This window comes from Mus caroli, unplaced genomic scaffold (genome assembly GCF_978045245.1).
Source record: "Mus caroli unplaced genomic scaffold, Mus_caroli_1 scaffold_9, whole genome shotgun sequence".
Classification (NCBI taxonomy): domain Eukaryota; kingdom Metazoa; phylum Chordata; class Mammalia; order Rodentia; family Muridae; genus Mus; species Mus caroli.
In genome coordinates this window covers 126,629,815-126,653,602 of record NW_028227264.1, presented here as the reverse complement: position 1 = coordinate 126,653,602, position 23,788 = coordinate 126,629,815, and the positions used below count along the sequence as shown (strand labels likewise).

Below are 23,788 nucleotides of genomic sequence, written 5' to 3'. Positions count from 1 at the left end.
GGCCACCCACCCCTCCTCCTCGGCCCCAGTCTAGGGAGCTTGAAATCTTGTCATTCCCCACAAAGCTAATGTCACCCATTAAAGTAAATCAACTAGTTGGTGGTAGAGTTTGCTGACAATCCTGACCCTCTTCCGCTGGCCTGTGGTTCCCCTGACAAGTGACTCTGTCCCCCAAGGTCCTTGTTTCCTCCCCAGATCCGAACACACTGAGCTTCTAAGGAAGGGTGTGAGCTTTTGCTAGAAGGGAAGGTGGGCGATGCTGTAGGGGGGAATCAAGGTCTCGGCTCACAGGCAGTGAGATCTGCCAGGTCTTCCTCACTTTGTCCTTCTCTACCACTCCTCCCTGGGTCATGCTGATGTGCTAGGTGGTTACCCAGCCAGGAGCTCTGCAGAACAGCCTCCAGATGAGACCTGTTTCTGGAGGTCTGACCAGACTGTGTCAGCTCACTGGCACATCTACAGTGAACACTTTAGAGGACACTTAGAACCAACCCTATCCAAAGACGCCGGTACCACCAACTGACTCCTCAGGGTCGATGATAGCAGGTGGGGACCCAACCTGCTCTAGCCACTAGCCCAGTACCACCCTGGCTGAGCCTTTATCAGGCCTGGTGCTTACAGCTTCTACACACAAAAGGCAAGGCTGGCTATGTGCAAGCTGCCATACTATGACCCAGGCCACCATGACCAGGTGACCCTGCAACAATAAAAGTGAGCAAATACCTGGACCTTGTGGACCTTTGGGCCTGCGAATGGTTGGGAAATCTTTTGCCCCTTCAGTCCCTAGTGTCCCACCTCCATCAGCTCTGTTGCCTAGTGACCAAAGCATCTTCCCCAGGACAGCACTCTTCCCCAGGGTCACTGCACTTACAGGGGTCCCCTCAACACTAAGAGGCCACTGGGTTCACTTGCCCAACAACCCCACTTTCTCAGTCCTCAACTCCCGAGGCCTGTCCTCTTTCTCCAAACACCAGGCTTCAACTCCTTCCCAGGCTCAGCATCAAATGTGCATCTAACATCTGCTCTTGGGTTCCCACTGTTGCTCCTACCTCATAAACCCAGGGTTGTTGTACAAAGCTGGAACTACCTCTGTGCCCATGGGTGCTGTCTTAGCCCCAGCCCAGAAAACAGAACTTCTGCTTAACCCTTTCCCATCCCCAACATGGAGACCACACCCTCACCTACCTGTTGAATAACAGACCAGCATCTCACCCCCTAGACAAAATCACTTGCTCTTTAATTGCTGTTAAGATTCACACCACCTGCTTTGGAGGTGAGGGGAGGTAACCCCTGCCCCCTCTTCACTCCACTCCCCAATTACCTGGTCTTTTGCAAAATATTTTAGCCAGGAAAAAAAGAAAAGAAAAGAAAAGAAAAAAAAAAAGACCGGAAACCACTGACACAGACAGCCCAAAGCCAGGCTGACTAAGGGTGGCAGGGCTAGGCCAGAGAGGTCCACACCACCTCTCCCTTTCTGGGGATGGGGGCCAGGACCTTAAAGTCCTCCCAGCCACTACACACCCTCTCAGCCCTGGCTGGGAGGGAGCAAAGGATAGAAAAAACGGACCTGGAGCTGCTCCAGGGAGAGAGGGGCTGGACAGAAAGGATTATGGGGGAGGGGTCCCGTTGTAGGGGTGCCCCCTACCCCAGATCACCACGGGCGCTGCACAGTCACAGGTACGCAGTCACGGTCACAGACACAACCCGAGAGCACCCCCACCCCACCCCACCCCTGCCCACCCCTGGCTTCCCCTACCCTGAAATGCCCTCCCCTCGCCCCTACCCACCCCATCCCCATGTTGGGGAACAAAGCAATAAATTACAAGGCCCCTCTCTAGTCACCTCCTGTTCCAATCCTTCTCCCTCTACCCCATGATCTTAAGGGGAAGGACCCAGGCTCTCGGCTCCCCCTGGCTCTTTAGCTTCCATTCATAAGATAGGTAGAGGGGGGATATCTGATTTCCACTCCTCATGGTCCCTTTCACGGAAAGGGTTGGGGACCCCTCCACCTCCATGGGCAGCAGGGGTCCTGCCCCTCGCTACCCTCCCCCCTCACTGGGCAGTGAGATTAGCATGGAAGGGGTGGGGTCCCCAAATTGGTCCCAAGTCTCAGGGCTAGTCTTCCATGTACTAACCCCTCCCTCTGGCGTGGAGTTGCCCCAGGAGCCAGCCTGGGATTCGGCTCCCGCCACCCGATTGTAGAACGCAGGCAGGATTGGATCTTTTCCCCGCCCCTAGGGGGGGCACAAGCCAGCAAGTCCAAACACCTTGGAGCCCGGAATAGCTGCAAGGGAGTGCCCACCTACAAACACCCAGCAGGTAGACCCAGGGCAATCCAAGTAAGGAAGCTGTGAAGTAGGGGCGTGATGAGCTAGGGTCTCCATGCCTCACTGGGGAGAGGGAGGTGAGTTTGTGTCTCCTGGGAGGCGTGCGGGGCTGTGCCCTCGTGGGGGTAGAAAGTGCTCCCGTGGGGCGGGGTGCGGACTGGAGAGGTGAGTGGGTGCATCTGTCCAACGGTCCACCCGGTGTAGTCGTGCCCGGCCCGCGCGGGGGTGGGGGGTGTCTCTCCCGCTGCTGGGCAACTATACCAGCGCGATCGTGGTGTCCACGCGGCCCAAGCTGGCAGCGCTGCTCCGACGCCTCGGGCTGGGCGTGGCGGTAATGCTGGGGGTGGTGGCCGCGCTGGGCGTGGTGGCCGTGCTGCCGCCCTCTCCCGGGCAGCCATGCTGGAGAAGGATGTCTGCACACAGCTGGCTGCCAGCTTGGCGGGCGTAGAACAGTGCCGTGCGGCCTTGCGCATCGCGGGCCGCCACGTCTGCGCCATACTGCAGGAGGAAAATGTCGTGTGACCACGCACCATCCAGGGGACCTCCACCCACATGTTGCCCACCCGACGCCTCCAAGCCCACCTTCAGGCTCCCTTTCCCTACCTCTCCGCTCACGTACCCACAACAGCAGCTGTGTAATGACAACGTGGGCGAGCTCGGCTGCCAAGTGCAGCGGCGAGCGAAGCTGCGGGTCCTCCACGCTGGTGTCGAGCGGCCCATGTCGCGCGTGGGCCAGAAGCAGCAGAACGGCGGCCACGTCCTGGGCCTCCACAGCGGCCCACAGTTGGCGGCCCAGCGGCTCCTCCGTGGTGCCCAGAGGCGCCAGGAACAGCAGCTGCTCATACTTGGCGCGAATCCACGACTCACGCTCCTCCCTGCAGCACCAGGGACCAAGGAAAAGAGTTATAAGGGACCTCTTATCCGGACCTCCCAGGAATCGTACACCCTCACGCTGATCCTCCATCCTTACCGCGAAGAGTCCCGTGTAGGCTTGGCACGGCCTCGAGTGTCGCTCTCCCACACGCGGTTGGCTGTGTCGTTGCCAATGGCCGTCAGCACCAGGGTCAGCTCCCGCGGCCAGTCATCCAAATCCAGCGAACGCACTCGGGACAGGTGTGTGCCCAGGTTCCGGTGGATGCCAGAACACTCGATGCAGATGAGTGCGCCCAGATTCAAACTGGCCCACGTGGGGTCTGGGACACGATGCAACAGTAAGACAGACACCCCACCATTCATCGAACTGCAGCTAACTCCTTACTCTGGGACCCCACCCTCCAATTCCCTCAGCGGTGCCCTTGCACTCACTGGGAGCTCCACAGTCCACACAGGTCGAGTTTCCCTTTGCGTTGCGGATCGCCTGGATGGCCACAGCTTCGCTTTGGCTGTCAGTGCGCAGCTGCAGAGGAATTGAAGTTAGCGCTGGCACAGCGTACCTCTGACCCTCCCCCCAGCCTCTCCTGCTAACCTCCATCCATAGCATCAAATCCGTTACCTTGACCTTGCTGCTCTCACAGCACTGCAGACTGGCCAGGATCTGACTCTCAATGGCCTGAACCCAAGCATCCCGCTCCTCGAAGCTGGCTGCCTCAAAGTGCCACGTCTGACCAGTGCTGGACACGATCAGGAACTCAAAGTTTTCCTCTGGGTGGGTGGATGGAGAGGTCATGAGGGGCAGAGTTCAAGCAGGAGGCCTTCCCCCAAACCCTTCCTCCCTGATGTCCTTGTAGCCCTTAGGAGGGGGACAGTAGAAGGAAGGGGGAGCAGAGGGTGGGAAATAGCAGGAAGCCCGAGCACATGCAGGGAGAGGCAGGGCCCCCCCACCCCTCTGCACCCCAGCTGAGCACCCCTCCCGGCTCCCACTTGTTACCTGCTTTATAAATATTTCTTAAACTACCAAAGGATTTTAGTTTCCACATTTTGCGCTTGGCTGGTTTCCCGAAGCGAAGAAGATAGAGACAGAATGAAGAGCAAACAGAAAGAGAGAGAGAGACCAAGAAGAGAAGAAGGCAGATGGAGAGAGAGACAGACAGACAGTGACAGAGAGTGCCAGAGACAAAGCAGGACAGACAGATGGGGAGAGAAAGCAGAACTGAAGTCAGTGGCCCCGGAGCAGAGTGGAGCGGAAGCCAAGAGCCGTGAGAATAGGCAGGTCTGGAACCTGGGTCCAAGCACCCGGAGGAGGACAGGGCAGGGGGGCAGGGACTGTGACCAGAGAGAAACCTGCTCTCAGTGGGGGAAGGGGTGTCAGAATTTGTGTGGACAGTAGGAAAGGGGGCAAGAGGCTGGGATGGGGGCCCTGGGGCTCAGAAGTCAGCAGAACAGGGATAGGGATTGGGGGGGGGGAGCTTAGGGATCAGTGATGAAGGGTTCTTGGAGGAACCTGCCATTCATAGGTGAGAATGAGAGTAGGGGTTGGGGGAGTCAGTAGGGACACTGAGTTCAGGGGCTGCAGAACTAGATGTGAGTGCAGAGGATGGGGTCAGAAGTGTAGACATGGGCAGGGACTAGAGGTCAGGAAAAGAACAGGGCTGGGGACTGGACGGACAAGAACTGGTTGCTGTCCATCCGTCTTCCCACACAGTTATGTGCAGAGGTAATGAGAGTCAAGCACTCAGCTCAGGACTTATCCTGCTCTGCAGGAGCTAGGTCAGGGGTTCGGGTACAGGGGAGGAGGGGTCCAGAGTGGTAGTGGAACTACCCACCACAGCCTCACCTTCAGCTTGCACAGCCGAGCCTTCAGTCTTAGAAGGCGTGGACAGTTTCTTCCTCCTCTGCTTCTTCACCATGGGTGAAGGTGGGGGTTCCCGACTCAGGGGACTCAGATCTCCAGATGGGGTACAGTCTTAGGGAGGGGGACACAGTGCCTCAGTTGCCCTTCCATAGACTCCCCTATAGTTTGTATCCTGCCCTGAACTAACTGGCATTTTAGGGTATCCCTCCCCAGCTGTCCCTATCCAAGAGGCCTCCCTGGATCATTCCCGAAAAGGCGGGCAGGTGACTGAGCACTTCGAAATTAGATCTGTACTCAGTGATCAAGTGTGCCGCTCACTAGCCTCCAACCCTGAGCAAGTTAATCTTCTGAGCCTCGGTTTTTTTCACTCCTAAAATATGGATAATAATCTTGATCAGATACATTGTTGCAAGGAACATTTATCACAATGTTACTTCCTGTTTTTATATATCTATATCTATATATTTCAAACACTGATGGCTGACTATGTGCTGACCAAAGTCCTCCATCTGTAAACTAACACTTCGAGCAGGTTTCTCAGCCTTCCTGATGCTGTAACCGTTTAATACAGTTCCTCATGCTGTGGTGATCCCTCAACCATAAAATTACTTTTGTTGCTACTCCATAACGGTAATTTTGCTAGTGTCATGAATCGTAATGTAAATATCTTTGGAGAGAGAGGTTGTGACCCACAGGTTAAGAACCACTGCCTTGGAAACACTTCCTGTAGGATGGAAGCTGAAGTGGGAACAGGTGGAATACCTTGCCCACATGTCAAGTCAAACCAGCAACCTGAGCTCAGGCAGGCAGACTCACTGCATATGAGCTTGGTGCCACTCACCCGACATTCCTGTGGTCCCTCGCTAAACCTCCATCTTACATCACACACACACACACACACACACACACACACACACACACACACCCCACACACACACATCCCATTTGGATCTGGAAGCCAGCAAATGAAGGGAGATCACACTGACCTGTGCTAAGGGCACGGGCCAAATTCCGGTCTGGCTTCAAGAGGTGCTTGGATGTCTGGTCTGTTGGAAGCTGCAGGGAACTGGGGCTAGGGCTGGGGCTTGGCATGGGAGTAGAAGCTTCTGTGGGAAGGAGATGGAAAGGAGCTGTCAGTGAACCTGTCTCCCTACCCTCTATCAGCCCCCACCCCACACCAGCTCCTCCATCTCCCCACTGCTCTCTTCTGTCCCTGCCTCCTTCCCTGCCCCCTTGTCATGGACCCCACTTACCAGGGCCTTCACCCATCTGGACGGTGCTCATATCCTTGACCAACCCGTTGATGCTGGCTGAGGGGCCGAAAGCAGAGATAGCCCTTGGGGGCCGCTTGCCTGGGACTTTGACCGTTGTTCGTAACAAGTCCATCTCTTTGCCATGTGTACTGTGGATGTAGTCCTGTGGAGGTACAGGGCTGGGGTGTGGGTCTCTGGTCTTTTGGAGTACTGAATGTTAGGTAGTAATATGGGATAGAGAGGAGGTTTGTGAGCTGACTGGGTTGAGAAGAACGTGTAGGGAGTAGTCCTGTCAGACTTGGTCTGGAAACACTCTCTGAATGGCCAGACAGCGACAGGCTCACCCTTAGTACTGTCCCACCAGACTACATTGGGGGCAGTGAATCTGCCTCCCCAGCATAGACAGGTTGTGGGCTCTAAACTTGCTTCATGACCCTAAGAGGCCTGGATTAAAGTCTCCTAGAACTGAGGACTAGTCAGAGACATATAAAAAACGGAGCATACATCAGGGTTTCCCAGTATGACTGTCTCCGCTACTCACATTAATGCTGGGGTGGTAGAGTAGGAAGCCATTGCTGGACAAGGTCACATATTTCTTCTTCCATTCTTTGTTCAAGGAATTGCCACTTCGTTTTAGCAGGAAGCTCTGGAGAACAGGGCAGAAGACGTGTTAGGGAAAAGCCAGTCAAGAACCTTTGACCCTTTCTTCAGCTCCCGAACCTTTTTACCTGTTTGATGGGGATGGCTCGCCCACTCCCTGTGGTCTCTCCCCGGCTGTCTAAGCTCCGCTTCTCAGAATCGCTGCCCCGACGGTTCTGGAATGATAACTGGAATTAGCCAGAGGACGGGGAGGACATAAGATGGCAGGGTAGGGGCTGGTGAGATGGCTCAGTGGGTAAGAGCACCCGACTGCTCTTCCGAAGGTCAGGAGTTCAAATCCCAGCAACCACATGGTGGCTCACAACCATCTGTAACAAGATCTGACTCCCTCTTCTGGAGTGTCTGAAGACAGCTACAGTGTACTTACATATAATAAATAAATAAATAAATCTTTAAAAAAAAAAAAAAAAAAGATGGCAGGGTAGTGAAGAGGAGGAGCCCAACAGAGAGGTCTGGAGGATGACAGGAAGGCAATGGCACAGAAGGAAAGGGGGTTAGCATGGTCAATACCGCAAAGAGGCTGGTCCGTCGCTTGGCTGCTCTGTGTAAGGACCCTGGGGTACTCAACCCAGCCACCGCAGCTGCCTCAGCTCGGAGCTCCCGGTGTCCGACGTTGGGTGAGGATGGGAGGGAAGATGAGTAGTCGCTAGTGTGGCCCCCGTTACTCGCCTGGGGGTACATGGAGGAGTCGGTTAAGCTAACATCGGTGCCCACCAACCTAAGGTGACGTCATTGATTACCATGACCATTACATCATTGCTCATCCCTGCTGACATCATTCCCTACCATGACCATTCCATCACTACTCATTCCTGCTGACATCATTCCCTACCATCACCATTACATCACTACTCATTCCTGCTGACATCATTCCCTACCATGACCATTACATCATTACTCATTCCTGCTGACATCATTCCCTACCATCACCATTACATCACTACTCATTCCTGCTGACATCATTCCCTACCATGACCATTACATCATTACTCATTCCTGCTGACATCATTCCCTACCATGACCATTCCATCACTACTCATTACTGCTAACATCATTCCCTACCATCACCATTACATCATTACTCATTGTGTGACATCAGCAACACAAATTTCCCCCAGCACTGCCACACTGCTTTAAGTTTTGTGAAGTTTGACCTCCTGAGTATCACGCCATGGGACAGTGTGGAAAGCCTGAGGAAGCCTGAGGAGGGAAGCTGACTTGCTTAGAGACTTTGTAATTGGCACCTCAAGCCTGGCTGATTTTTCAGTTCGATGCTACTTTCTTTCTTGGCTTTGGTTTTTCAAGACAGTGTTTCTCTATGTAGCCCTGGCTGTCCTGGAGTTCACTCTGTTGGCCTTGAACTCACAGACCTGCCTGCCTCTGCCTCCTAAGTGCTGGAATTAAAGGCGTGTGCCACCTCTGCCAGACCTCAATGTTACTTTCTTTTTTTTTCTTCCTTTTTTCTTTTGTAAAGATTATTTCTTTTATGTATGAGAGTACACTGTATTTGTACAGATAGTTGTGGCCTTCGTGTGGTTGTTGGGAACTGAATTTTAGGACCTCTGCTCTCTCTGGTCAGCCTCACTCGCTCTGTTCAACTCCACTCACTCAGTCCCTGCCCAAAGATTTATTTACTATTAACTACACTGCTGCTGTCTTCAGACGCACCAGAAGAGGAAGTCAGATCTCATTACGGGTGGTTGGGAGCCACCATGTAGTTGCTGGGATTTGAACTCAGGACCTTCGGAAGAGCAGTCAGTGTGCTCTTACCCGCTGAGCCATCTCGACAGACCTCAACATTACTTTCTAATCCCACCCACTTCTTCACTTCTGAATTTGGTACCAGTCCCAGACACCCCAGCTCACCTGCCCAGCTACAGGAGTAGACGCAGCTGAATGGCTTGGCGAGCTAGGCAGGGATTTGCAAGCAGCCAGGAGTTGTTGTTGTTTGCGCAAGGTCACCACCTTCTGGGCCACTGAAGGGACAGGGAATTGGAGGAATCACTGGACAGGTCCCCACGGCCACCTCTGAGAAGTACCCAGGCCATAAAATAGCCCCGACTTCCTTGTCACCAGAGCCTATCTATGCCTAAACAGATTCTCCAGCCCAGAACGCATCTGTAAATTAATACAACTCTCTATAGGTTCCCAGACCCCTCCTCTCTCCCAGAGGCCAATTTCCTGTCACTGGGAAACACAGAACTGGATACTGGGTCTCCAGGATATCACAGGCTCTCTCGATTTCCCCATCACACGCTGAGACTCCCACGCTTGCTCACCCTCCTGGAAGACCCGGTCCACATTGAGCCCATAGGTTGCGCAGGTCTCGTAGTAGCTGCAGCGCTTCATGTCTGTGCACAGAGCCCTGGCTCGAGCATCACCCACCACTCGAGGAGACGACGCACTGATCCTGTCTAGGAGGACAGGAAAGGGGCAGGGCTGGCAAGGTACTCTTCCTTCTCTGTTCATGATTCCCTCTGCCACCTGTGTGGAGCCCAGGCTAGACCTCCCAAAGCTAGAGTGTGGGAGACCATCTGTCCTCAAGTGGTCTGTTAGTGTCCACACCCCTTTGTGAGTTCTGGGCCAAGCCCAAGTTAGGTTGATTTCTGTCTCTGTGTGTATGCCTGTCTGTCTGCTTGTGGGTCTGTCTGTCTGTTTCTCTCTGTGTATGTGTGTGTGTGTTTCTGTTTGTATATATGTGTATATGGCTGCCTGCCCCCCACATGTGTGGTGTGGTGTGTCTTTCTGTTCGTGTGGGTGTGTGTGTGTCTTTCTGTTTGTGTGTATGTGTATGTCTGTATGTCTGTCTTCCACCCCCATGTGTGTGATGTGTATGTGCACGTGTCTTTCTGTTTGTGTGTATGTGTCTGTCTATCTGTCTGTCTGTCTCCCCCCATGTGTGTGGTATGTGTGTGCATGTGTCTTTCTATTTGTGTGTGTGTGTCTATCTGTCTGTCTATCTCCCCCCATGTGTGTGGTATGTGTGCATGTGTCTTTCTGTTTGTGTGTATATGTAAGTATGACCGTCCCCCCATGTGAGTGTGTCTTTCTGTCCTTTGTGTGTGTGTGTATGTGTATGTCTGTCTGTCTCCACCTATGTGTGAGGTATGTGTGTGTGTTTCTGTTTGTGTGTATGTGTATGTGTGTCTGCCCCCCCATGTGTGTGGTATGTGTGTGTGTGTGTGTTTGTCTCTGTGTGTATGTGTGTGTTTCCAGGCAAAACTCCAGAGGTTGAGTTGAAGTTTCCTGATGATAGCTGAGACTCACAGGTGATAAACATCCATCCTGAACCAGAGGGAGAACAAGGAGAGGTGAACGCCTATAGGTAACAGGTGGGCTGTTCCTTCTCCAGTCAGAAACCAGGAGGCAAGAGACAGGTGGAGGCCTGTGCCTGCAGTGGCATGTGCGGCCACACGGAGCATCCTGCCAGCCGGGCAGAGCTGGCTAGTGACACCCTAAGTGCTTCTGAGCTCCTGCTAGGAGAACTTAGTGTTCTGTTTACCTGCTTTCCTCCGTAGTCCCTTGTTTGCAGAGAAATTTCTTTTAAACAGTGTCAGCCTGACCCAGCTGAAGGGAAGGGCTTTCTATCCACACCAGGACTTGACATTTTCTGTGTGTTCCACGGTAATGGTGTCAGAAATGGCAATGTGAACACGGGGGTAGGTAACATTTCCAGAGGGGGACAGAGATGGCCATTACAGCTGTCCTGCCCTCTCAGGCTGTCCTCCCTTCTCTGCTCAGACCTTGGGGAGTTTGTTTGTTCATTACTTCCTTATTTGGGCATCAGGCTCCCTCTAGAGGGATGCTGGAATCTAAATAGGCAGCCAGACACCTTCCAAATTATCAATCATGGTGGGCAGTACTTATCTACCCTTCACCCTCCTCTACAAGCAGGGCTTCCACGTCCTCTCCTTACCTTGGGTTCCAACCAGAGCCAGGGCCAGACCTCCTCGCCCCTCTCCCCGGAGGGAGCTCAGCTGCCCATGGAGACGGCTCACAGCCTGGAAGCTGCTCTCATCCTCCAGGCTGAAGACGAAGATCACAGCATCTGCCCAGCCTGAGAACTTGCAGGGGACGAGAAAGCAAACAGGGGTCACACAGGCCCACTCCCTCTGGGTACCATTCAGGATCTCCTAGCAAGCCAGGGAATGAGTGCTTCTGAATACTGACCCTAGCCAGCCTGCTGTCGCCACTGCCTCACCTTGGCATCGGGTGCCCCTGCTTCCTCTCGGATCAGCACCAGGTGGGTCTGCCCATCCACTAGCATCTCCTTTTTGTACTGCTCACCTGCCCAGAAGAAGTTTAATGGGTCAGAGGGCTGCTCACCAGACCTCCTCACAGTCCCTGGGCCTTGAGTGCCATCATGGTACCTGCCCAGGCACTAGCTCCCAGCCTTAGCTGACTGTAGCTCCTGAGGACTTACTCTCAGTCTTCTCCAGCACCTGGTATGAACCCGTGAGGAATCTATGGATGAGGGACGACTTCCCACTCCTGACATCACCCAGCACACCCTAGAGGAGAGACGTGGCACAGAGACAGTAGGAGTTACCAAAGGGTAAGATGTTGGGTCTGTTCATGACCAGGACTGGGCAGTGTCAAGCCATCAAAGGACCTTCAGAGCTTCCAGTCAACTGAGAAGAGTGGGGAATGCCACGGTAAGAAATGGTTCCACAGCTGAAGCAGACCCACAAACTGAGCAATGCCTAGTTTGCTGTGTGTGTTGCTTAATCACACATTAAACACGTTTGTGTAGCAAGGCTTAGGTCTAGGCGTTAACTGCATTTGCCCAGTTCTAGGCAACAGAACACCAAGAGGTTTTGTTTGTTTGTTTGTTTGTTTGTTTTAAGCTAGAAATGAGAAGCCTGGGACAAACTGAAAGTGACTAGAGAAGCGTGAATATGTATGGAGCAGATCCCTCAATACTACACTGATGCTAAACTCAAAGAGTTCTTGGTTTCATGGAGAGGAACAAGGCGAAGTGAAACAAGAGAATTAAGAGTTCCTGGGAGATGTAAACCTTCCCTGCAAGCCAAAAGACTGGGCTACCTACCAGGCGCAGTTCGGGAATTGATCGGCTCAAAGTCCATTCCTGGCTATTGACCACAGCCTCTGGAAAGGGAAAGCTACAGTAAGAAGGGAGAGTCTGGGCTAGGAGGACTCCTGTCCACCCCCACCCCCCGCCGCCACTCTCTTTCCTGAGGGGCTCACCTAACTCTGAGTGAGGACCCTGCCTGCAGCGGCTCAGGTCTGAGTGGTCCCCAGTCCTCCCATCCCAGCCGCTCTCCCCACAGCTGTTGCCACCACTCAGTGGTTGCTTAGCAACAGAGCTAGCAAGACAAAAATACTTCAGTTGGCATCTCCCTTAAACACATCCCCAAACGTGGGTCCTTGCCCCAGACCCGACTAAGTCTTTACTAGCAATAGTTTCTCTACACTACAGAGAATAGAGTCCCCCCTCACTCCCCCGCAACATTCTTGGAGCAGATCCAAGAGGAAAGGCCTGGGTCCTAGAATGGAATGGGTCTTCTTACACCTCCGTTTCACACAAGATAGGTGAGTGCTTTCCTGCCCTTTTTCAAGGTCAGTGGTACAAGTAGTTCTAACCCCTGTTCATTGCCCAAGGGGGACAAAACTTAGGTTTTCCTCTGCCTAGACCTCCATGGCCTCCGAAAGAACGATGGGGTAACGCTCCATTCCCAAGCAGAGAGAGAAACCACAGGCCTGGGGAGAAAAGATTCTCCTTGCACCCGCCGGGTCCAGCCCCCGCGCCTGACACTGGCCGGACGTTCCCGGGGCGCCGCAGCTGCGGCGGGAACTCGGGGATCCGGAGCCATCTGCTCCCACCCGCTCAGAAGCCAAACCCCCCGGGGCCGCCCCCGCTTCCAGACCCGCCTCCCCTCCGGGGAATGTGAGCAGAACCGAGTCGTCGGTCGCACCCCCCTCTCCCAACGCGCCTGTCTCTACCAGTTAGAAAATAATAATAAAGGCACCCCTCGGGAGGAAAATTAAATAAATAAGGCGACCTCCTTGTATGGCCTCCCAAGTCTCCCAGGATAAGAATTGTCTTAGCAGCAGTTCCGCCCCCTGCCTCACTCCGGGGTCAGCCCCGGGCGGGTTTCGGCGCCGCTGTGGGGCGGGGGTGGGTAGTGCGGGAAGCCGGGCTTCCTATCTGCCCCCTCTCAGTTCACATTTAAATCTGCACGTTCCAGCCCCCGCTCGTTCAAGAACCGCCCAATCCACCTTCAGTGCGTGGAAAAGCAACCAGCCCGCTGTCAACCCAGGAGACCTGTCTCTGGCGAGGAGCTGCCAGCAAGGTCACTGCCACACCACCTGTGCCAGTTACTCAGGGGAAACTGAGGCTTCCACAATCCCTGCACCTCCATCGTCCCTCCAACACAAGCAAAGCCCCTATCGCCTTGTTTGCAGAATCCAACCAGGGCTGGGATTGGGGCCTGAGGCTTCTGTAGGAGGATTTCCTACAGTTGGCATCAACAAGGCCATCATCTCCAGGAAAGCACAGACTCGCTCGGAAAACACCCATCTCAGTCTCCTGGCTTCAGGACCTCTTCCTATCCTTGGCCCCATCCTTTGATAGAGGAGCCTGCTTCCTCCATCCACCCAAGAGAAAAGCCCCCCCCCCCATTCTTGCACAGCGTCCCCTCATCCCAAGTAAGCAATCAGGTGTCTCAGGCCCTGACCCTCCCTACTCACTAGGGGAGGCGCGTAGTTCTGGGCCCAGCAGCTCCCTGGACCCGCTGCTGGAAGACAAGCCTTGGGGTCCGGGAAGGGGCCCTGGACCGGGAGGCCCTCCTGTGCTCTTGGTGAAGATACCGCTGATAAACTTGAGCATCTTGCGGTCACGAGTGGACGCTCGGCCGCCCTCCCGGCCCCTTTTCAGCCCTGGAGCTGGTGGCTCCAGAGTGATAGGGGGTGCAGGCCCGAGGGGCTGCGTGGAGGTGGCAGTGACAGAAGTGGCTGGAACTGGGATTGCTGGCACGGTGAGCGGAGGAGAGCCGGCACTGGGTCCTGGGTGTAAGTCACTATTGTCCAAGGTCTTACTCTTGCCTTTCCGAGGGGACAACTTCCCTCTGGCTCCAGCCCCAGTCCCGACCCCACCAGAGGTCGTGACTGCAGCGCTCCCTCCCCCGCCGGCCGCAGCGGCAGAAACTCCAGTCCCGGCGGTGCTCTTTGACCCCTTGACCCTGGGTTTGCCCTCGCTTTCGGGCCATGACAGGCGGCTGCCTGCGCCCTTGCCCCCGCCGGCTTTGGCTCCACTAGTGGTCACGGTCTTGAAAGGCTTGGGAGCAGGTGGAGGAGGCGCCACCTTGAGCCTTCGGCTACCAGTGCCAGGATGCGGGGAGGACGAGCCCGGGACTCCGCCACCCGTCCGGCCTTCAGGTTCCGGACCCCCCCAGCTCGGGCTGCTGAGTAGAGGGCGCCGGGAGGAAGAGGGGGCGCCTCCCGGCTTGGAGTCCGGACTCAGCCCCCCGGAGAGCGGGGGTCCCGGAGGGGCGGCCCATAGGGACAGTCGGCGGCCCGGAGCCGGGGAGACCGGGCGAGCCGGACTGGCCGGAGCCGGGGACAGCGCGGGGGGCTCCGCGCCCCCGGTGCCCGCGCTGCTGGTACTGATCCACAGCGCATCCTGCCGGTGGAAGAGACGCTCGTGCCGCTTCTTGCCGGGTTCCTCCGAGCCTCGGGGGCTGCCAGGATCTCGGGGCTCGGAGCCTCTGGCCCCGGGGGCGCCGGCTGCGGCTGCAGATGGAGAAGGCGGCGGCGGAGGTACCGACTCGAGCTTGACCAGGGTCAGCGAGATGAGGTAGGTCGTTGTCCGGCGCTGAAGCGCGCCCGCGCCCCGGCTCATGGGGCCCGGAGACCCCCGAGCTGGGGAGGGGAGGGGACTCCCCGGGTCTGCCTCAGGGGGGCCCGGCCATGGGGCCGCCCTGCTCGCTGCCCCCAGCCCCCGGACCCCTCTGAGCCCCCGGCCCGGCTCCGCTGTCGCCGCCGCCTCCGCCGCCTCCTCTTGCGCCCCCCTCCCATCACATGGGGCGCCCCCTCCCCATGCTCCCCGCCCTGCGCCCCCACCCCCTTGGAGCCCCGGGACCTTGGTGCTGCTCCAGGGAGGCGCGCCGGATCGTGCACCCCGGTCTGGGTGGGGGCGTTGAGATGGGCGGAGGAGGGTGGAGAGGACAGTAGTGGGGGCAAATGGGAATGAAGGGAAAGAGGGTAGAAAGGGGGACAGGGGGCTGGGGGAGAAGCTTGGGTGAGGGGAAGGCAGGGGCGGGAATGCGGACTCAATGGGCAGAGGCCGCAGATGCAGTGGGAAAGGGGGGTCTTGAGGGTAGAGACTAGTGGGGCTGTCTGTGCGGGGGATTCGCAGGAGCACGGGGAGGATGCTAGGGATGGAGCTATTGGAGGCGGTGAAGGAGGAAAGAGGAACGGGAGGAGATAGGAACCCACGGGTCTGGGGTCTGGGAGGGGAGGGGCGTGGATCCTGGAGAAGAGTAGCTGGGGGGGGGGGTTCGCCCGGGATCGGCTCGGTCCGGATGCGCGTTGTGTCCGGGCGCTCCCCTCACATTGAGGAGGAGGCGGCCCGCGGGCCCCCCCACCCCATCTCTTCCCCCCCCCCCACCGCTGTCTGCTAGGGCGGTACAAAATCCAGGACTGGATTTCCCTCCCAAAACCTGGACTGGATTTCCTGGTACTTGGAGTCACCTCCACCAACTACCTAGCCCCCTCATTTCTCACACCATGGTTAGGGGACACGAATTTGGACTGTGACATTTAGGGACAAAGGTAAAAAACTGAACTATTGGCTGGACAGGTACAAGAACAGAGAGAACTCTTTTTGTCCCCGTCAATTCTGGGGAAGCTGAAATGGGCTATCCCTTCCCAGGGCCTTTCCCCTTCCCCTCGCAGGGTACCTGGGTGAGTTTCCCTTCTCATCACGCAGCTCCCTCTCCCACCCCGCTCCCACCCTATACTGAGTACTTGCACTGCGCCTTGAACTCATTGTCCCAAAGTGAACTTGGAAAGTGTCCCCAGGGATGGGGACAAACAAGGAACTTAGAAGGGTAGGAAGGGGGAGGGGAGGTTGCCTCTGGAAGGGAGAAGCTTGAGGGCTTCTGAGCCCAATCAGCAGCATGAGTCAAAGGCCCAGCTCAAGGTGGAAGAAATACATCTACCGACTGACACCCCCCCTATTCCAAAATGCATCTAGTCTCCATAGCAACCGTAGCTCCAAGAGTGCCTTCGAAGCAGCAGCAGGGATAAGCGGAGAGGAGGGATCAGTGTGTAGGATGGGTGGGAGACCAATCAGGGGACGCTGGTTAGTGAAGGCCTTACTCTCACACCTGGATACCCACCTGCGGGGGGGGGGGGGCGGGCGGATTTTGCTCCCTGGACACAAGGAACCCCCTCAGCTGAGCCAGCGGGAGCCAGCCTTTTAGGTGTTTCCATTCAGTGTCCTGAGGTCTATGTAGCCCGGTTCTTACAGCAGGTGTGTGTGTGTGTGTGGTAGTGGTGGTGGGGAGGCAGAGAGAATGGACACCATTTGTGCTGTGTCCCCACCCCTTTGGGGGCTTTAGAGTTCAAGGCTTTGTCCTCCAGAGGGGCAGAGAAATATGAGCAGTTAAGCCCTTGCAGAAGAGAGACTGAGACCCCATGGAGGGAGGAGGGATGCTGTAAGGAAGGATCTCCCTGAAGCCTTGGAGACCCCTGCCCAGGATCTGGAGAGTCTCCGCGGTACTTTGATTTGGCGTCCCACCCTCTTGACGCAGCCCAGACTATAATAAGTGCTGCCGTGGGCGGCTCTTGGAGGCAGGAGCCAGCACCGTGTTCTTCGGCCTGGTAGGGGGTAAGGGTTGGGGGCTGAACCGGGATGTGGGGAGTCCTTTTGTTCTACAGAGACCCATTCCCACTCTCTCCCAGATCCCATCTTTGAGGTCAATGGTGTTTTTTTAGGGATTGCCCATCAAACATCCTCAGGGCAGGAGACCCACCCTAATTTTTCCATGAAGGAGACAATTTCATAAACGGGAATTGTTAGCTTTTTAGTATTTGGGGGTGGAGTGGTCTCAGCTCGCCTTCATATTTAATGTGAACAGAATTCTTTCTCAGAAGAGAACAAATTACTTAGGAAGAGCACAGCTTTGCCAGGTGAGGTGGTGCTCTCTTTTGAGGAAGCTGAGGCAGGAGGATGGCTCAAAGTTTGAGGACAGCCTGAGCTACACAGAGAGTCCAAGGGGAGCCTGAGATAGAGAGCAGGACCCAAATTCAGACTCAAAACAACAACAACAACCCCCCCAAAAAACCCCATAGCGTCGGACTGGTAGAGTACTCGCCTAGTGTGATAGGAGGCCTGGGGGCCCTAGGTTTTATCCCCAGCAACACACACCACACACAAAGATACAGAGAACTGTCTATTAGCCTCCACTCTCTCCTTACCCTTCTTTCTTTCTTCCTTCCTTTCTTTCTCTCTTTTTGGATAGCTGAGTCTACGACTTGCTCTGTAATCGAGGCTGCTCTAGAACCCTGGTCCTGCTCTGTTCTCATAAATTGTGAGATTATGGTGCTAGGGACACTGGGGTGCCCTATTACACTAGCTCTTCCCCCCCCCTCTTCTAGGACTAAGAGAATTCCTTTGCCTGGTCCCAACCCCACGCTGTTCCAGACAAAGGTGAAATCTAGAGTTTCCCCCCTAGGCAGTCCTGTGGACCAGCCTCCCTAGAACTTCCTTTCTCATCACTGTGGCTATCAGGGAAGATGCAAGTGTATTTCCTGTCAGAGGCTTGTGTTCTGGAGCTGAAAGAGACGCTAGCTTCAGATGGGTAATGAGAAGACAGAGGCGTGGAAGCTATCCCACTAAAACCCTAAATCAACCAAGCCTGCCTCCAAATTGTGCCCTAGTGTCAGAAGGTGTTTGTTTGTTTGTTTTGACACTCCCTCCCCAAAGAAGTAGGTGGGAGCAGAGAGGTCTGATAACTGGAATGATCAGGGTCTGATGGAGGATGGGCTTCTTTCTCCCTGACACAATTCACAAGCAAGAAAGCCAGCTTCTTGGGAATCCAGAAATGGATGGAGTGTAACAGCCCCCCAGTTCCTCAGTGCTGGGCCTCGTGGATGGAGAACAGACTTGCCAGGGCCCCCAGCACAGGATCCAAGGCTACAGTGGGCAGGAGGATATGGCGGATGCTGTTGCCATGACAGCACTTCCTCCCAGTGTTGTCATCAGTTACTCTAATGGCACTAAGGAGGTAGAACGGAAGGAACCCAAGGGGAAGACAAGAAGGGGAGACAGAAGGAGAGGGGACTGAGGCAAGTCCTGGGGTCCTTGCTGCACTGCGGCTGTATAAAGTGTGGAGTCTTAAGGGTTAGTGTGTCTGGGAACCTGACATCCTTTGTGGTGTATCACCCCCCTCACCCCACCCCCACCCCCGTGTGTGTGCTTCTCTACAGCTGGAGAACAAGAGGTCACTGATCTTTAGTGAGTCCTGGGAATGAACACATTACCGAGTCCCAGAACCTTCTGCCCCGACAGCTTCCTGTTCTAGACTCCTCAGACAGGGACTCCATCTATCGGGTCTGTCTCCCCAGTGTGTGTCCACGCTCTGCTGCCAAGAAGGTCAGTTCCACAGTGACCCGTACTCTGTTCAGAGTTGGGCTTTGGGAAAAGGAATAATAATACCCCCCCCCATGTCTTTTTCCATCTCCCCTAATGTCTTCTTTCCAATTCCTAGCTCCATCTCAAGAACTAGGAAGTCAATGCCTGAACAGCCAGAAACTCTGTTAAGACACGACTAAGCATTTCCATGTCCTGTACTGGTCCCCAAAGCAGCCAAGTTAGGGACTGATGCATCTCTTACCTCGTATGCTGTCCAGTGAGGCCTGGATGCCAGCTTGGAGTTCAGGGTCACTCACTCTCTCTGCCAGCTTCCTGAGTCGGCTCAGAGCTTGCTTGGCCACCTCATGTCGCCTGACTTCTGCTCTTACTGTGGCTATAGCCAACTGCCTCTGGGCATGCATGTTGCGCAGACTTGCCTTGCCAGACTACCAACCACCTCTGGTTCCGAAGCCCATGACCCCACAACCCCCAAACTTCAGAAGGCCCCTTCTGCTGTGCCCCAGAACACACCTCGACCCTGCCCGCCCTTCCGTCTGTCGGCCTCACTTCCTGACTGGTGAGCTTCAAACCCACAACCCACACTGCACTACCTCTTACACCTCCTGCCCCCTCTAGCGTTGGCCCTTCAGCTCTGACAGCCAGCCCTAGTTATGATTGCTCTGTCAGGTGAATGGAGCAACTTTAATAAGGGTTCCCACGGCCTCAGTGGGAGGTAGCAAATTAAGATGGGCGTGGATTCTGGGAGAATGTGGCCCAGTAGAATTTCAGGTAGGATCCATACTCTTGGTGATTTGCAAATTTATCTTAGAGAAACACAGAAATCAAGGCTGGAGAGATGGCTCGGCAGTTAAGAGCACTGTCTGCTCTTCTAAAGGTCCTGAGTTCAAATCGCAGCAACCACATGGTGGCTCACAACTATCTGTAATGAGATCTGATGCCCTCTTCTGGGGTGTCTGAAGACGGCAACAGTGTAAGTAAATCTTTGGGCCAGAGTGAGTGGGGCCAGAGAAAGAAGAAAAAGTGTCTGAAGACAGCTACAGTATACTTACGTATAATAAATAAATAAATAAATAAATAAATCTTTTTAAAAAGAAAAACACGGGGCTGGTGAGATGGCTCAGTGGGTAAGAGCACCCGACTGCTCTTCCGAAGGTCAGGAGTTCAAATCCCAGCAACCACATGGTGGCTCACAACCATCCGTAACGAGATCTGGCGCCCTCTTCTGGAGTGTCTGAAGACAGCTACAGTGTACTTACATATAATAAATAAATAAATCTTTAAAAAAAAAAAAAAAAAAAAGAAAAACACAGAAATCCATATACAATTACTTGGTCTGTCACCACAGAGGCCTACATGTGCTGGAGAAATATCTCAGCCATGAAAGATAAGGCTGAGTTACCTGTCTCTCTACACATTTCTAAAGGCTTCCCTTAGTCAGCTACTCACTGTAGTTATGGGGTGAGTGGGTTATAGGGGAGGAAAAAAACCTATAACCTGACAAAACTATGTGCTCCGAGTTCAGTTTCTAGCACAGTAATTAGCATGTGTGTAACATGTTATCATTTACAATATACTTTCACATATATTCACAACAAGTCCAAAGGGTGGGATCATTTATCACTACTAGGAAGAAGTGGAAACTATTGTTCAGAAAGGCCAGTCAAAGGTGAACAAAAATCTAATTATACTTGTAATTTGAGACACACAAAAGTGAGGTACTTGCCAACTCGTAACTCGGTACCATTGCTCTGCCCTCCATTTGTGACCTGAAATAGAAGAAGAATGAGCAATTGGAGGAGAAAACAGAGATAAAGCAAGTTTGCAGTCATGGGTAATGGGTAGTTTGGCCCAGTAAGTATTATTCTTGGCATGTATATGTGTGTATGGTGTTCACAGGCATGCGTGATCCCATGTATCCTGGTTTCATTTCTCTTACTGTGATACAATACTCTGTCAAAAAGCAACTTAGGCCGGGCGGTGGTGGCGCACGCCTTTAATCCCAGCACTTGGGAGGCAGAGGCAGGCAGATTTCTGAGTTCGAGGCCAGCCTGGTCTACAGAGTGAGTTCCAGGACAGCCAGGGCTACACAGAGAAACCCTGTCTCAGAAAACAAAACAACAAAAAAAAAAGCAACTTAGTCAAAAAGGGTTTGTTTCAGCTTACAAGCCTCAGTTTATAGTCAAGCCAGGAACTTCAAACAGGAGGTCACATTACATCCATAATCAAGAGCAGAGGGAACTGAATGTATATATACATATATATGCTCTTACACAGTTCGTGACTTCCTGCCTAGGGAGTGGGACCACTCACAGTGGACTGCTTCTTCCCATATTAATTAATGAAGACAGGCCCATAGCCCAATCCAACGTTGAAAGAATCCTTCAGGGAGACCCTCTTCCCAAATGATTCTAAACTGTGACAAGACAGTTAAAACTACCGTTCACAGGATGTGTGCGTGGGAGTACATGTACACGTGTGCCTTTGTGTGGGTTAGTCCAGAGGTGACTGCTCTACAATGTGTTTATTGAGGCAGAGTCTCTCAGCAAGCCCAGAGCTTGCTAACAGGCTAACAGGCTAAACTAGCAGTGAAGACCCCTGTCTCCACCCTCAGTGCTAGAGGGTTACAGGCAGCAGCCACACTTACTTGGCTCTATTTTTTTCTTTAAAATTTATTTATTATGTATACAGTGTTCTGCCTGCAGAAGAGGGCATGGGATCCCATTACAGATGGTTGTGAGCCACCATGTGGTTGCTGGGAATAGAACTCAGGACCTCTTGCAGAGCAGACAGTGCTCTTAACCACTGAGCCATCTCTTCATTCCCTCTACTTGACTCTTTTTTTTTTTTTTTTTTTTTTTTTTTTTTGGTTTTTCAAGACAGGGTTTCTCAGGGTAGCCCTGGCTGTCCTGGAACTCACTCTGTAGACCAGGCTGGCCTCGAACTCAGAAATCTGCCTGCCTCTGCCTCCCGAGTGCTGGGATTAAAGGCGTGCACCACCACGCCCGGCTTCTACTTGACTCTTTTTTCTTTTCTTTCTTTTTTTTTTTTTTAAGATTTATTTATTTATTATATGTAAGTACATTGTAGCTGTCTTCAGACACTCCAGAAGAGGGCATCAGATTTCCTTACGGATGGTTGTGAGCCACCATGTGGTTGCTGGGATTTGAACTCAGGATCTCCGGAAGAGCAATCGGCACTCCTAACCACTGAGCCATCTTGCCAGCCCCCTCTACTTGACTCTTATGTACACTCTAGGATCTAATCTCTGGTCCTCAAGGCACACAGCAGGCACTTTAACCACTGAGCCATCTCCTCAGTATTGTGTTTCATCCGAACCTGTCTGGGGATACCCAATTATTTTCTTAGGCATATCTCCTTTAGAAAACTATTTTAGAAGTATTTATTTTTATTTTGTATTTATTTTATTTTTATTTTTGAAGACAAGGTTTCTTTGTCTGGCTGGTCTGAAACTCACTCTGTAGACCAAGCTGACCTCAAAAATCACACTGCCTCTGCCTCTAGAGTACTGGGACTGAAGGCTTGTAACACTGCTGCCTGGTCCGTATTTAGTTAATTTAAAATTTATTTTGTTGCCTTTAATCCCAGCACTTGGGAGGCAGATGCAGGCAGATTTCTGAGTTTGAGGCCAGCCTGGTCTACAGAGTGAGTTCCAGGACAGCCAGGGCTACACAGAGAAACCCTGTCTTGAAAAAAACAAAAACAAAAACAAAACAAAACAAAAATTATTTTGGGCTGGAGAGATGGCTCAGTGATTAAGAGCACTGGCTGCTCTTCTAGAGGTCCTGAGTTCAAATCCTCACAACCACATGGTGGCTCACAACCACCTATACTAAGATCTGATGCCCTCTTCTGGTATGCAGATGTACATGCAGATAGAGGACTCATAAACATAAGATTAAATTAAAATTAAAAAATGTATTTAATGTGAGTGTTTTGCCTACATGTATATATTGTGCCATATGTGTGCCTGGTGCCTCCATCTGGAGCTATGGAGGGTTATGAGCCACCATTTGGGTGCTGGAAACTGAAGCCAAGTGTTCTTAACCTTGGAGCTGACTCTAGACCCTCAAGAGTATCTTCTTGAGGGTGATTTAGGAAGGATAACTTTGAACATTTTTTTTTTTTGAGATAAAGGGGTTATGTTTGGATTTACTGGACTCCACAAAAAATGGACTAAACAGTAATAACTGAGCGTTGCTAGGTACTGGGTACTGATTCAAGCATCTTATATATCCTAACTCATTTAGTCCACATGCCAATCTTGAATTTGTTAAAGAAGTATTGCTAGGTGTAGTTGCATGGCTGTCTTTCCCTCTTTGACAGATGAAGAAGATATAGGGGATTTAAGTACCTGGCCGGTGCAGATGGTGAGCCAGAAAGTTCAAACCCGTGCAGTTTGACTGCAGCACGGATAGACTGTTGGCAGTCACAGGGTGTGAGCACACGTGGGCTCGAATCACTGTGTGGAGCTGATGGGAACATTCTCTGGCTTCATTCCTACCACAGCTGCTTCTTTGCCCAGGAGGAAGAGAAAGGTAGTGTCGTTTGTCACTCCACTAAAAGGGCACTGTATCCAAACGCTTATGCAATAACGTTATCGACAAGCCACCCACTGGAGTGAAAGTATTGAGCCGCCAGGCTGGAGAGATGATGGCTCAGTGATTAAGAGCACTGGCTGTTCTTCCAGAGGATCTGGGTTCGATTCCCAGCAACCACATGGCAGCTTACAACTGTTTGCAACTACATTTCCTGGGGTACACTACATTTCCTGGGATACGACATCCTCACACAGACATACATACAGGCAAACCCGCCAATGCACATAAAATAAAAATTTAAAAAAGAGACAGTATGGAGACTCTTATTTATTCATATTCCAGACTCGCCCCCACTTTGCGTCATGTGCCAAGCCTGATCCAGCACGTTTGTGTTCTAAAGATGTAGAGCACACCAGCGTCTGTGCCTGTGGTTTTGTCACGAACAGGAATGCACCGGCCTCAAGTCACTGTTTCCACCTGAATTTCTGGCGTGTCCACACTGCAGGGAAAGGGATGCAGAACTGAACGTGAGTGATAGCAAACACAGTTAACAAATGCATGAGGATTTGCCCGCTACTGCTATGCCTGGCTTGAATCCTCCCTAGCTGGGCTTCATAGTGCATTTGGCTCCTCTTGCA

At 53.1% G+C, this 23,788-nt stretch overlaps 1 protein-coding gene and 1 long non-coding RNA gene across 4 annotated transcripts; one reads left to right on the top strand and one right to left on the bottom strand.

The window, feature by feature from the left end:
• Positions 1 to 1,799: 1,799 nt before the first annotated feature.
• On the bottom strand, positions 1,800 to 18,997 carry Agap2 (ArfGAP with GTPase domain, ankyrin repeat and PH domain 2). Of its 3 annotated transcripts, XM_029482280.2 has the most exons (19): positions 13,683 to 14,970; positions 12,022 to 12,080; positions 11,395 to 11,482; positions 11,173 to 11,258; positions 10,888 to 11,035; positions 9,251 to 9,385; positions 8,838 to 8,947; positions 7,482 to 7,640; positions 7,040 to 7,126; positions 6,853 to 6,957; positions 6,312 to 6,474; positions 6,045 to 6,164; positions 5,041 to 5,169; positions 4,195 to 4,254; positions 3,820 to 3,968; positions 3,633 to 3,723; positions 3,298 to 3,520; positions 2,947 to 3,202; positions 1,800 to 2,825 (listed from the first exon to the last, which is right to left on the bottom strand). In XM_029482280.2, the coding sequence occupies exons 1-19, from the start codon at positions 14,830 to 14,832 to the stop codon at positions 2,583 to 2,585; spliced, it is 3,561 nt and encodes a 1,186-aa protein (XP_029338140.1). In that variant the 5' UTR covers positions 14,833 to 14,970; the 3' UTR covers positions 1,800 to 2,582. The 3 variants fall into 3 exon arrangements, with proteins under 3 accessions (XP_029338140.1, XP_021029741.1, XP_021029740.1); XM_021174082.3 differs by lacking the exons at positions 4,195 to 4,254; positions 13,683 to 14,970 and adding an exon at positions 18,833 to 18,997; XM_021174081.3 differs by lacking the exon at positions 4,195 to 4,254.
• Positions 14,676 to 23,683, top strand: LOC115032120 (uncharacterized). Its single transcript, XR_015048490.1, has 4 exons — positions 14,676 to 14,787; positions 18,426 to 19,147; positions 19,400 to 19,561; positions 22,936 to 23,683. It is a non-coding gene; the product is annotated as an uncharacterized LOC115032120 (long non-coding RNA).
• The last annotated feature ends 105 nt before the right edge of the window (positions 23,684 to 23,788 follow it).

What these genes read in the sequence shown, in the direction of transcription:
- Agap2 (XM_029482280.2), bottom strand. Translation starts at nt 14,832, where the DNA reads ATGAGCCGGGGCGCGGGCGCGCTTCAGCGCCGGACAACGACCTACCTC. An exon ending in TCTACCACCCCAGCATTAAT is followed by an intron (nt 6,475 to 6,852) that starts GTGAGTAGCGGA and finishes GTACCTCCACAG; the next exon opens with GACTACATCCACAGTACACA. An exon ending in AAGAAATATTTATAAAGCAG is followed by an intron (nt 3,969 to 4,194) that starts GTAACAAGTGGG and finishes CCACCCACCCAG; the next exon opens with AGGAAAACTTTGAGTTCCTG.